The sequence below is a fragment of the Rhyacophila brunnea genome, unplaced genomic scaffold (assembly GCF_057557595.1).
Source record: "Rhyacophila brunnea isolate RB1 unplaced genomic scaffold, BYU_Rbru_1.0 scaffold_8, whole genome shotgun sequence".
In the NCBI taxonomy this organism is placed as follows: Eukaryota; Metazoa; Arthropoda; class Insecta; order Trichoptera; family Rhyacophilidae; genus Rhyacophila; species Rhyacophila brunnea.
The window spans coordinates 47,431,900-47,445,482 of NW_028233350.1; the positions used below are offsets into that span (position 1 = coordinate 47,431,900).

The 13,583-nt window shown below is 35.0% G+C and overlaps 2 protein-coding genes across 2 annotated transcripts; one reads left to right on the forward strand and one right to left on the reverse strand.

The window, feature by feature from the left end:
• Window positions 1-1,509: 1,509 nt before the first annotated feature.
• LOC147064307 (succinate dehydrogenase assembly factor 2-B, mitochondrial-like) lies at window positions 1,510-10,024 on the reverse strand. Its single transcript, XM_085959293.1, has 3 exons — window positions 9,837-10,024; window positions 4,405-4,541; window positions 1,510-2,950 (listed from the first exon to the last, which is right to left on the reverse strand). Exons 1-3 carry the CDS (start codon window positions 9,891-9,893, stop codon window positions 2,677-2,679), a joined length of 468 nt encoding a protein of 155 aa, XP_085815419.1. The 5' UTR covers window positions 9,894-10,024; the 3' UTR covers window positions 1,510-2,676.
• Window positions 10,025-11,705: 1,681 nt separating this feature from the next.
• On the forward strand, window positions 11,706-12,922 carry LOC147064308 (vesicle-associated membrane protein 3-like). Its single transcript, XM_085959294.1, has one exon. The coding sequence runs from the start codon at window positions 12,012-12,014 to the stop codon at window positions 12,396-12,398; it is 387 nt and encodes a 128-aa protein (XP_085815420.1). The 5' UTR covers window positions 11,706-12,011; the 3' UTR covers window positions 12,399-12,922.
• The last annotated feature ends 661 nt before the right edge of the window (window positions 12,923-13,583 follow it).

The following is a 13,583-nucleotide window of genomic DNA, read 5'->3' on the forward strand; positions in this document are numbered from 1 at the left end:
TGTCATAGTCATAGTATGCTTGTCCATTGATCCCCGCATTCCTCCATCTGCGTAGAAGATATCGAGAGTCGTATAAGAGCATATGGCACTGCTTTTCCATATTTTATTCAAGCCTGTTATCGGTCCCTTCGTGTCAGCTATTATAATATGATAAAATAAGCAATAGTCAAAACGCTCGCTTGTTATTCCTTCGAACTGGAGGGTGAACGCAATATGGGTTCAATGAATAGTTAACAGACAATCTTCGTAAAAAGTCAGTTAAGATACTGTCACCCTGCGGATGTACGGTAGACATGAATTAACTATTTTTCAAGGACATCATAATATAATGTGACCGCTACAAATTAATTACAGGCTATGCTTAAATTATGAATTTTATTATTAGACACAGCCGTATGGAACATCGAGCATGCGAACACTACTCTACTCTAATCGAGATAGCGCAGCTCATACGCCAATCTTAAATAGCAATTCTATTTACTACTCTCTTTTGTTGATCAGGTACAAATCAGAAATTAGCATAGAAATGTGGACACACCCGAAAAAAGCACCCATTTTTCCCACGTGCCACGAGACCGAGGCTTTAAATTTTTTACGCACTTAGGATCACAATTTCAGTATGTGTCTCAGTATAATCAGCACTCTAAAATTATGAAAATGCGTGTAATATAGTTTAATCTGACGAATAATCAATAAATGTTATTAAATCGTCGAGATGCGATCTTATCACTGATAACTTTGTTTTTGGGCTTGTTGTTTCTTCTTCCTCGCTATCTTCACTTCCATCCTCATTATCCGAGATCATAACTTCATCTGCTATTTCACTTTCAGTCATGTGATCTCGGGGTCACCTTCGCCTACTTCTAACCATTGTAAACTTATCGAATGGAGTAATTACTGCATCCACCCACTTCGAGCAAACAAATTAAATTGTCATGTGGTCGTGTGAATTTGCGGCCAGCGTGGCCAGCGTGGCAAACGTCAGCGTCTACGTTCAGTCTACGAGCTGGACGGCATTGTGACTGGAATTCAAGGGCGAGGGGAATGACATGATCATCAGCAAGTATGATATGGATACTAAAATTACATGCGATATGCTTGTATTTTGTAGTGTCTAACAGTTACAATTTTCACCTAACCATATTTAAAATCCTGGTTTCTTTAAATCACATAACAGCTGAGAAAAACAATATATTTTTTGAATATTAACATGTCGGAAAAATTATGAGGGTATTATTTACCCAACGCTGGAACGTATATATAACAGGTCATATATTTTTTACCTCCCACTTAAATACAGTGAAAACGAGAACCAGCGTGCTCCTGATAACTATCTTACAAATTGGGAGTTCAAATCGGTCGTTTGTTCTCCCGAGGTATAAAACTATTCTGCCGTTGATAATATCAATCGGGAGGGCAAAAACTGTGTTCAAGCACTATCAATACCAATACCGAGCAAGCGACTTTTATTCAGAACTATTTGGGGAAATTAAAGAAAAGATTGTGAAATTGCCAATTAAAAAAATTATATTAATAAATAAATATAAACAATTAGATTTCATCTATGGGAGTACATATCTATTTCAATATATGTATGTATACAGTTAAGAACATTGTATTTAATAATAACAAAATATAAACAATCTTTAATTTATAATACTGTTTTAGATTGTGTAAACTTAATTTGGAGCATTCAGATTCACAGTGGCATAAATTATGAAACAAAACAAAACAAAACTTTGAATGAAAAACCTTTTATACAATTTTATAAGTAATACCTTCCCACTACAGTAAACTCTCACTAATCCGCCGCTCGATTGTCTGACAACTACTATAATCCGCCGTTATTTTTACTAGTTGAAAGCACAAAATCAAGCTCTATAATTCGCCGGTATTCGATTGTCAAATTCAGTAGTCCGCCGCGTACAAGTATACAATGCAGATGAGACGGGTTTACTTTGGAAACTTCTCCTTCGTAAAACGTACTTTCATCGCGAAGAAAGTAATATACCAGGGAGGAAAGTGCCCAAGGACCGCATCACAATTATGCCGTGCTCCAATGCAACCGGGACATACAAAATGAAGCTTTTGGTCATAGGGAAAGCCAGGAATCCTAAGCCATTCAAGAACAACTGGTTGTGTCAAGTGATTTACTGTTTAATGTTTAGTTAATACTTGATTTTAATTATAAATAAAACAGTAATTTGCTAGTACAAACTTCTCAAACCTGTTTTAATTTTTACCATATTTTGTATGCATGCACAATAATCCGCCGCTTTCACTAATTGGACACTTGTCTGGTTTTTGGGGTGGAGGATTACTGAGAGAGTACTGTACTTACTTACCTCAATTCGTATTTACGTTGTCTGTAACTTCTATATTTTAAAAAATTGATGACAATTTATTTTTAATAATATAATTTAATAAAAATAAATTCCTATCCCAGAACTAAGAGACTTTGACATTCTTTAGAAAGAGGTCTAGAAGAAATTTACAAGAAAAACAATGAAATCCATCAGAAACAAAATAACTAATGATACTTTAGTATGGAATTATATTAACTTTACCATTTTACATAACTTATGAGCATTACTATATAAAAAAAGGATGTTAAAAACTGGTTTGAAAAGTGCTGTCAGTATAAAACATTCAAAATAAAAGCAAACTGAACATTATTCAATTTAGATTCGGCTGCCGCAATCTACTATTTTTGTCTTTATTTTCTACGTGCGTTTTGAACATTGTCATTATTTCATTGTCGTATTCCGGCGGAGTAGGTTTATGTCCGACCGCCCAGTAATAGATGTCCCAGTCGTTGGACGGTATGTTGATGAGCCTATCGTAGAGGACGGCCTGCTCTTCGGTCATGTCTTTCAGATATTTCGCCGCAAACGTGCTCAATAATAGGTCATTCTCCAGCATCCCGCGCTTACGTGACTGATAGAGAAGCCTGGGGACAAACAAATGTCCTATTATACCGCAAACTGGGATACATTCACGTCGAATAATGTCATATAGCGGAGGCGGGAGACCTTTTCAGACTCAGGGGTCACAATTAAACTTTAAGGCTAAGGCCACATAGACAGGTGCCTTGATTGGTGGCTACGTGCTAGGTGACATATCCTAGCGAACGGACGCACTCTATACTATCGCAATGGCCACACTGCACGCTTCGCTACGTGATTATTAGACACCTCGTGAGTTCCCGGCGAACAAACGTGTTGGTTATTTTTTATTGACACCTAGTGATTTTGCAAGATGGCGCATGTTTCTTCAGTATGACAAACTTCAAACACCGTATATTTCGAGGTTATGAATAATGAAGCATGGGATGAATTGAATTATGCACCCAACAAGTTCGAATTTAAGACTTTCGAAATTTTTAATTTAAATTCTCTGAGAAGTAGCTTTCTCGTTAGTTTTGAGAGTGACATATCGTTCTTAACTTGAGTGCTCCTAAATATCAAATGAATTTGCACCTAAGCAAGTAGCGTGCAATGTGACAGTAGTGTTTTAAGTAGACAAGCATAGCACCTAGCTCAGCACTAGCGAAGCATTTGCCTATGTGGCCAAAGCCTGAGTTTTGATAAAAAAGCCGCTGCGAGGGTGAAATTAAGGAGTGTAAAAAATACTACACGATGCAACATTCTTTATTCGATGTATATAATATGGAACTGTCTCAGAAACGGACAGAACTTGAAACTTATTAAAATTGTTTTATATAAGAAAATAAATATTTGTCTAATTATACAATTTATCTATTATACAAAAAAGCTTTATGAATAAGATGTCCAGGCAAAAAGCGAATATCACGGCTGAATAATCTAAATACGTACATACTCTCTCAATATCTGCAATGCCGACGGCGGAATGCAAAAATTGATGGTGAGATATTAAAGGGACATATGAAAGGAGACATCGATCTCCACAGTGAGAAAATTTTACAAACTGTTCGAATAGGGGTTTGCGTCGATTTTCATTTCAAACATCTCTTGTTACAAATAAACAGTGCATAATTGATTTCAGACAATGTCATAATGGTCCAACACTGAATCCATTATTTAGTCTTTAGACAGACATGGGTTCCACACGGAGGCGGGGTCTCGACTGATTTAAGCCCAGGCATGTCTGACTTCAACTATGCTGTGATCTAAACAACACTCGCTTTCACCATCACAAATGATAAGAATTGATCTTCTTTTGGGCACCCATTGCACCCCCATGCCTCTTACTATACAAAGAGCATACTGTGCGACGGTAAGGGGAAACTACACCTCAGTTGAAAGTGCGGGGATTCACATTTTCTCCTTTTCCCACTCCCGCAGCAGACTGCGAGTGTACAAATGCTAATAATTTTGCGTGTTTATTCCATCAGATGCATATATTGCGACAATCGTTACTCACCTAGCCTTACGCCTATCCAAACTTTCGTGACGGTCGATATCGTAGATGGGAATCTGAGGTTCATTCATGTCATCGTAATGAATGATTTTGCTGGAAAATGCTAATGACGGTTGCCTTATCTTTCCAAAGACAGAGTTCTAGAAAAAAAAAGATAATTTTCAAGGAAGTACATTATGAATTTAAAAAATTAGACAAATAAACAGCTAGTACGTGCGGTTTTGCCTTTTGTTGTTGTTTGGCGACACCCAAAAAAATTATGCAAAAATTTGGACTCTGATTAATAATGAAAAACATGTTCGAGGGACTCTCATTATTCGCAACGTTATTTTCTTATTTTGTGGTGAACTTTGCCAATAGTTACTTTAGTATATAAAAAAAATGTGAAAAGCAAACAGATTCTTTGTGTGGGAAATTTGCACGTAGGGAATCATTAATTATATTACCTATTATTATGTATTATCGATTGAGAATCTATTTTAGAAGATTTTTTCTGATTCAAAGGTATCAAATAATACATCCTGCAAACTGTTATTATGTTTTGAATGTGTATACGTATATTCAATTGTCAATAATTTTATTACAATATGACATCAACTGAATACATTATAAATAAAAAAATTGCTTTTGCCAAAGCATAATAATATAAGACGTATTTTTCAGCAGTAAGTAGTATTGCATTATCTTTATTGAGGTTTGTCAAAAGTAATATGGCATAGGAAATTAACCACTTGACTGTTTATCCCGAGTGTGACTCGGGCACGCGTTTACTTTGCACACTGACTAGCCCGAGTCTCAGTTGGGCGTTTTTTTTATCAACTTTACAGGAATGTTTATCATGAGCTACATTCGGGAAGATCGTATTTCAACTTGTCACACAGTTTATTATTTGTTTTGACTGGTATTTGAGTGATATATGAGCCATATGACATAATAAAAGCTTTATTTACTGCCGGGCAGAGCGGGTATATTAAGATTAGTCAATGACTTCATTGTTCATTCATAGTTATTTTTGTGTTAGGTATGTCGCATGTTATTGCAATTTGAATTTAGTTACTTTTGTTATTTTTGAGCACATTTTAGAAGTAAGTTCGTAAAAAATAAGTATATATTATTCATACTATCTTATTAGCTTCATTTTAGTTACCAACCAATACCATCTACGGCGAATAAAGAAAGGCCTACTAGCGTGCAAAGTATGCTGCTCACATATGAATGAAAACGACAAACGAATACGGAAGGAGACGAGATTGTGATGTAGGGTTGTGTATTGAATTTTTCAAAAAGGCTTATTAAAATTATTTCCGTAAAATTTAAAACATAAACCTACATATCTGTTGTGATAAAATGTAAAAAAACATGTAAACAATTTATAATAAAACGTTAAAAGAAAATTTGACATTTTTCATAAAATTTTAAATATTGTAAAAATTTAATGTGAAAAAAAGTAAAACAAACGTAAAAATGAAATTTTTAATAAATTGTTTAAAAATATATCTGACAATTTTTAGACACTCTTTCTCACCAAAATATAACTGGGAAGTGGTTAAGAGCATACTTCAGTGAAACGGCAAATAATTTTCAGCAATAGGTGGGACGTAATTTCGCACGCGTTGCCAATCGGAGAGCGATAGTCAACCTGTGAGCACGTCAATTTGTTTTGTGATGGCGTCGGAGGAATTAATTCTTAAATCATGTAAAGATGACTAAAAAATGTTACGTAGTTACGCGAAAAGCAAAACATGTCATTGAATATATTATTATTATAATTTAAATAACAATAAACATAACATCAAATGGACGCATGTTGAATTTTTATGACAAATTATGTTTTGTTCGTCATGCGTCATTTGCACAATCTGCGCGTCGCGTAGTCACGGTCTTTTTAGAGCCTGCCTCAGCTGAAGTGTAGCCGTAAGTAAAAACGTCCATAGCATATTACTTAGGATGACGTTGAATTTTATTGTTAAAGAGAACCTTCTTCTATTAAGACGGAGTTCAACTATATGATGAATTGCAGATTTACTTATACAATACATCACACATATTTATTTCTCAATTTTCAAGGTAGAAAATAGCTCGGATCAATGTTACCAGTATATGAGAAGTTTTTTATATAATGAACCAATTAAATATCCAAACCAACTGAACCTCCGTCATACCGCCATCTGGTCTCAATCGGGCTCATCCCGTAACCGAAAGGTGTTGTGACACATCTGTTTGATTCTGTGAATGTTTCAGATCACAACCGGAACTATAACCGGAACCGAACCCTAGAATCCTGAGAACCCCGAATTGAAATCATACCCCTTAAAAACCCCGAGTTCCGGAGGCTTTGATCGTTTTTCAATTTTATAAAATTATTATTCTAGTATTTTGTTTAATCATTCATTCGTGGCGGAGGAAGCTATTCCGAATCTTGTTCATCCATTAATTAATATCATAACCACTGGGTCTATTTTTGATCTGAACTAACATGGATATTGTATGACTTGGGTCAATTCTCTATACAAGGAGTTTATTATAGTATTTTATTTTTGTATTATTATGGCGTACATAATAGATGTTCAAAGGCCTTTGCAATTTGGTGAAAATACTTCATGTATTCAATGACTTTTCACAACTTAGGGGGTGTGTAATATGCCAACTTTGGTTTGGCGGCGCTGCGCGGTGACACTTACATCGTAATATATGAATTTTGAAAATTACTTAACTTAAATGTAATCTTCGTCTTTTCTCTTGCTCTGACTGGTTAACGCAGCTGTCCTGAATAATTAACTCTCGGAATACAACATGGCATATTTATCGCTTTTTTGATTTCGAATTTAAGTGAAATGTTAGAATAGCCCTGTACCTATCATCAGAATTCGATCATATTTGAATGACTGATATAAAACAGGTTGACTGAATTGACCTTCTAATGCCAAAGTTTATTATAAGTCTTGTAGTTTTTTCCAGGGCTTTGAACGATCTTTTTTTTTTGTTTCAGTTTTCGTTCACATTCAAGTGAAAAAATATATATCGGTTCGGTTCCGGTTTTCGTTCTGAAAAAAATAACGGTTTTTCCGGTTTTCGGTTCAACCAGGGTTATTAATTTTTAAATGTTTTTATTTGTAACAAAAAAATATTTTATACCATAATTTAGAACATGGAACCTATATGATAGTCCGGCGCCATGCTCCGAAACCGATAGTTACGCTGCACCGCACGGCATAGCCAAACAATTGTAAAATAATATTATTATAAATTATGTGAATTATGTCGAGATGCATCACGACAACTGAACAACAACCTGGAGTGGGGAGTAAGATCATGTTAACGTTGCGTGTTTGAACACGTACCAAACTGAAAAAGCTGATATTTTTTTCATTTCGGGTCCGGTTTTCGTTCTGACAAAATAATTATTTTTTCGGTTTGCAATCTTCGGTTCAGTTTTGATTCGAAGCCCTGATTTTTTCGATTATATTTTCATGTACAGGCGGACCTCGACTTTTGAACGTTTAACTTTCGCACAATTCGCTATTTCGCACATTTAAAAAAATCGTTGTTTTAAAACGTCGCGCTGTGGGGTAAATATATCCTTCTCTCGCTCGCTCACAAGCAAGTGCATTTCTTGCATCACTTGCATCCTGCTCACACCCGTCACTTTGCTTGTGAGCTAGCTAGGATAGGTTTAGTGAGTGAGAAACGGAAAAACTGCAGTGTTGATACGAACAAAAAGAAATCAAGGTATCATAAACTTCACACAATCGAGACAAAGATGGAAATTATTAGACGTTCTGATAGCGGTGAATCTTTTTCATCAATCGGACGTTCGTATGATACAAACAGGTCTACGATATGTTGTGATAATTGTGGAAATATATCTTTAAAGATTGTTTCCAAAGGACACGGCATAGTTATGGATGAAATGGAAAAATCTTTGTCATCATGGATCGATGACCAACATCAAAAAGATGTTGTCTAGCCAAATATTTAATGTAGATAAGTCAGGTTTATTCCGGAAAAAAAATGCCTAGTCGTACATTCTTATCTAAGGAAGAATCAGTTGCCCCTGGGCATAAACCTTCTAAAAACCGATTGCATTGCTTCTTGGTGGAAACTTAGCTGGTGATTTAAAATTGATGCCAATGTTAATTTATCAACCAGAAAATCCCAGAGCATTGAAAGGGAAAGATAAAGAATTGCTTCCAGTCATTTGGTAATCAATTAAAAAGCCTGGGTTACTGCGATAATATTGAAAAATTGGTTCACTTTACATTTCGTGCCAGCAGTTAAGCAATATTGTAAAGTTAATAATTTACCATTTAAAATATTTTATTTAAAATAAGAAAAAGAAGAGTGGCAAACAGTTAACTCTTGATAACTTTTTAAGGGAAACACCCGCAAACCCCACTTAAACATATGTCTTAAACATCTTATATTTACTTGATAAATAAATATTTTAAAATACACACAATTTAAATTTTGTTTTACTTCCCTCTACTTTCGAACATTTAACATTCGCACACACTTTCAGGAACCAATTATGTGCGAAAGTCGAGGTCCTCCTGTACTTGTATGTGTACTCATTCTACGGCACCTATTTAACATGGCGAAAATTTAAGTTGGTACGCCTGTCATGTGAAATACATCTCTTATTTGCGAAGCTCGGTAAAATTTGGGTATGCTCGTGTAGACGTATTTAAAGGTCGGTACTGACGAACAAATTTGCACACACGAATGGTTTACACGTACGAACGTTCGTGCAAATTACAAATTTTGTACACACAACTTTCTTGTTTGTGCGTGTAAAATCTCGCTCCAGTTATTTTAATTGTACACGCACAGCCGAAAAAACCGACAAGCCACGGATAGTGTTTGTACGCACAAATGCGTACGCGCACACAAATTTGACCTTATACTGACATGAACAAATTTGCGTGCACAGCGTTCAAATCGCCACATGTTTGGAAAGAAGAAAGTTTGCGTGTGCCTGCCCTTTTTAAAGGCATCTCACTTGCTCCGTCCGGTTTTGGTCGCTGTGTCCGCCATCATTATACGGATTTGCTTCCTCCAGGGTTCGAAATGGACCGGAGCACTGTTCCGGTTCGTAAAATTAACACTCCATCTCGTGGAAAAAATGTATTGACCGTCTGAGCTAGATAGGCCATATAATAGAAAATCCAACACTTACTTTTATAAAATACACATAAAATTTGATCTATGTAAATATCTTCAGAAATTTGTCGAGCGCTCCGGTTCGTAAACTTTTACATTAATAGCGCTGGCTTCCTCGTGTTAACCTGCTCATGTTATTACCTAAGCACTTGTATACAACATTAGGCGTTCTTGTATTTATTTCAAAACCTGATAAGAGTGATAAGTATTCACCATTTATTTGTAAAATATAATGCTTTTGTCCGTGTTATATCTACTATCGGAATTGAGCGTACCTGTAAATGTTTGATTGGTAGTGTTGATTTTTTACAAATAATATTCAACAACGCCATAATTACTGTCTTTATTGTTACGTAAACCCAGAATAATCACATCACAATACCGAAACCATTGAAATTCCTTGGAAGTTATATTAGTCTATACCTATGCTCTATGGTTAAAAGTGACAGGTGCATTCGTATCTTCTTCTTCTTTTTCGTCGAAGATTAGTCCAGTGCTGCCATCTTTTTGACACCAAATTATAGTATTTCCGCCAAAAATATAGTACGCCTTGTCATCAGCTGTTGAAAAAGTTTGAAAAGTTAAATGTTGTGAAGAGGAGGAGTCCATTCTCTTTGATGGGGCTTTTATTTGTTTTTCACCAAAAAATAACGTATAATTTGAAAAATTCCGAGGTATTTTTTTATTTAGAGGGTAGGTACCTCTTCTGACCAAAAATGTTTACCCGCGAATTACTATACTTTATATAGATAGTAATTCGGGTGTACTATACCTTTTAATGTCGTACATAGTACGTGGACCAAAAGTATAGTACCTACAATTATTAATACTATAATAATTACTACGGTTAGCAACACTGGCTATCGCTATACCCGTAGCAGCTAAATAATTAAATGTTTCTATTACAACACTACCCTATAAAATAGTTTAATAAATACTAGGTAATTATACATAATGAATCAAAACAAAATATAGTAGGTATGTTTACCTAGTAAAACTCTGTTGTACAAGCTCATAGGGTAAAAGTATTTAAGTCACATAATCTATACCTAGACTGAATCGATATTCTTTGTTAAGCCACGTTTTTACGAATTTGAGATTTAACTACCAATGTGTTCAAAGAATGATGTTCTTTTTGATTATCTTTTTCATATGTATGATCCACGACAAATCGATCTTTTCTGCTGTAAATGATTTCAATTTGTATTTAGGACACAGGGGCACCATTTTTCTTTTCATTCCAATGAAATTGATTGATCTGAAATTTTATCACTTTTTTAATCAAATGAATTTTAACCAATTTGGAGGGTGCCGCAAATTTAAGGTTAATAAAGGGGCCACTATAATATGTGATATGTACATATATACACTAAAAAACATTTATATTTAAAATGATATGAAAAAAAACTATGTAACAGTATTTAAATCATGTACCTACCTTGCTGAGTGATTTAACTTGTCAATTTAAAGTTTACTACTAAAATATTTTATAATAATATGCAATATCCAGAATTTTATCATACCATACCTACTCATTTAAACTAAATAATCAAGATATAATGACATCGTTTTTTAATGAACCCCAGCTACAGCATTTTGAAAGGTACCTAATAAAATTGTTTTCAAACTTGTACCAATTTAGGTCAGCCGTGCTAGTACCCATTTTTCGGAATATTACAAACATAGTAAGTATTTTTAGTTGTTTTAAACATAATATATATATTTTTTCTAATATGCAACAACTGAACAACGTCTGTGTTATAACCACCGCCTTTCTTTACGCGTCAATTACTTTGAGCTACTTTACGAGCTGTTTGTTGGCGAATTTAAAAGCGGGCGATTCAGCTAGGTACTGCGATTGTGATGATGACACACAAAATTTCCATTCGCTGAGAAGCCACAAGACAGCGACTATTTTGACAGAACGTAGTTCGTTTTTTTACCTGGAGGTTGCTACTACGCTCTACTGCGCAGACGCAGTAGGCCCACACGCCGGCGTGTAGCGTGTAAAATTGACCGGGTTTCAACTTTTCTCGGTAGATTGTTTACAATCTGCTTGTTAGCTTGTTCAATGATTTTTTACACACTGGAATTACAACAATCTCAGTTTCGTCATAACGTGACTTAAGTGCTTTTACCCTTGGTTAGCGTAATCAGATTTATAATTTTAATCTGTTTTTGATCTTATAGATAATATTGTTTTTATCTACAAATAGAAAATAAATTTATTTAATTAATCTTCAATTTTTTTAAGCCATATATCGAGTCTTGATAAAAAATAATAATAATAGCCGCTACGTCATTTTCATTGTTCTTATAATTTTGAAGTTGAAGTCAACGCCATTTTGTTTGAGTTTGAGTGGATACCTGTTGGACGTTTCTTGTGTTGAAAACTTTTAAAGTTATTTTTTAAACTTGTTTTTCAGTAATTTTGTTATTAAATCATCAATATGGAAGACCAAGGTGGTAGTTCCGCCCCTAGGGTGTCCACGGAAAACAGAAAACTACAGCAAACTCAGGATAAAGTCGACGAAGTCGTGGGAATCATGCGATTGAACGTCCAAAAAGTTTTGGAGAGAGATCAAAAACTGTCCGAGCTAGATAATCGCGCTGATGCTCTGCAGCACGGCGCCTCTCAATTTGAACAGCAGGCCGGGAAGCTGAAGAGGAAATACTGGTGGAAAAATCTCAAGATGATGATTATTATTGGCGTCATTGGAGTAATTTTCATTGCATTAATCATAGTATGGGCGATGCCTAGCGGTTCAAGTTCAAGTGAATCTACTCCGACACCGGCACCGGCACCCATAGAACCTCCTGTCAATAGCAATCCATAAAACGTTCCGTAGAAGATGTCGACAGATCGCCGAAATTCCTTATTGCATTGTATTAAACACCATTAAAACTGCTGTTAATTTAACGACCAAGAGTGATAAAAAAAAATGACTGCCTTATTCCTAGTGTCTTCAGGCTCTTTACATAATATTGTGATGAAAGTGTAATTAATTTTAGATTTATTAATGCTATCATTGATTTTAAATTTTAGTTTCATGAACAGTATTCTTACAATTAAAAATTCTAGTGACTTTCATTAAAACAACCCAAAAAAACTAAATTCTATTGGACTGAATTAAGGTCAATGTAAAATATTATATTATTGTTAAGTATGTGCTATTATTTTTATAGTTATTTGTGCCTTCCAATTAGTAAAAAGCTATATAAAATGTCACAATTCGCACAGTAAATTATAGAAGCATTGAATAAGTATTTACTGTTTTATTATATTTATCATAAATGTTTATATTTATGCTACATGGCATATGGTTACCTTTAAGGCTTATTAATAATAAATATCTTTATAAATAACGTTGTTTCTTTTTTTACTTTTACATCTCAAATTATTAGATCAACGTTACTTCAGTATTTTTGTATAAATCAACACCCGCATCATATACTAGAATTGAAATGGGTTACAAAAATCATAATTATTTCAAAATAATCTTTTTATCAGTAACCTTACATATTATAGACAATTTTATTCGTTTGCATTATACCTAATTACATGGTAGAACTCACAATATAATCTTGAGAATGAAGTGATTGTGTTCTTATCACTTTGTTCTCAAGATAATGATTGTAATTACGTGCACCAAATCAATCTTGACACTGCCCCTCTGGACTCGGTTAATTGTCATCATCATCATCATCAGGGGCGCGACAACCCGGTGTGGGTCCTGGCCTCCTCCACCTGTCCCTATCTAGTGTGGCCGCTTTCCAATTTGGTACCCCCAGAATACGGCTGTCACTGGCAGCTCCATCTAACCAGCGAATCTTTGGCCTCCCTCTTCTTCTACGTCCTATTGGATTGCTGGACATCACTCTCTTTGCCGGTTCATTGTCATTCATACGGTGCACATGACCTAGCCATCGCAGTCTCCCAATCTTAATTGATTGAACTGCGCTGCAATCTTCGTACAGCCCGTAGAGCTCAGCATTATATATTCTCCTCCAATTGGTGCCAT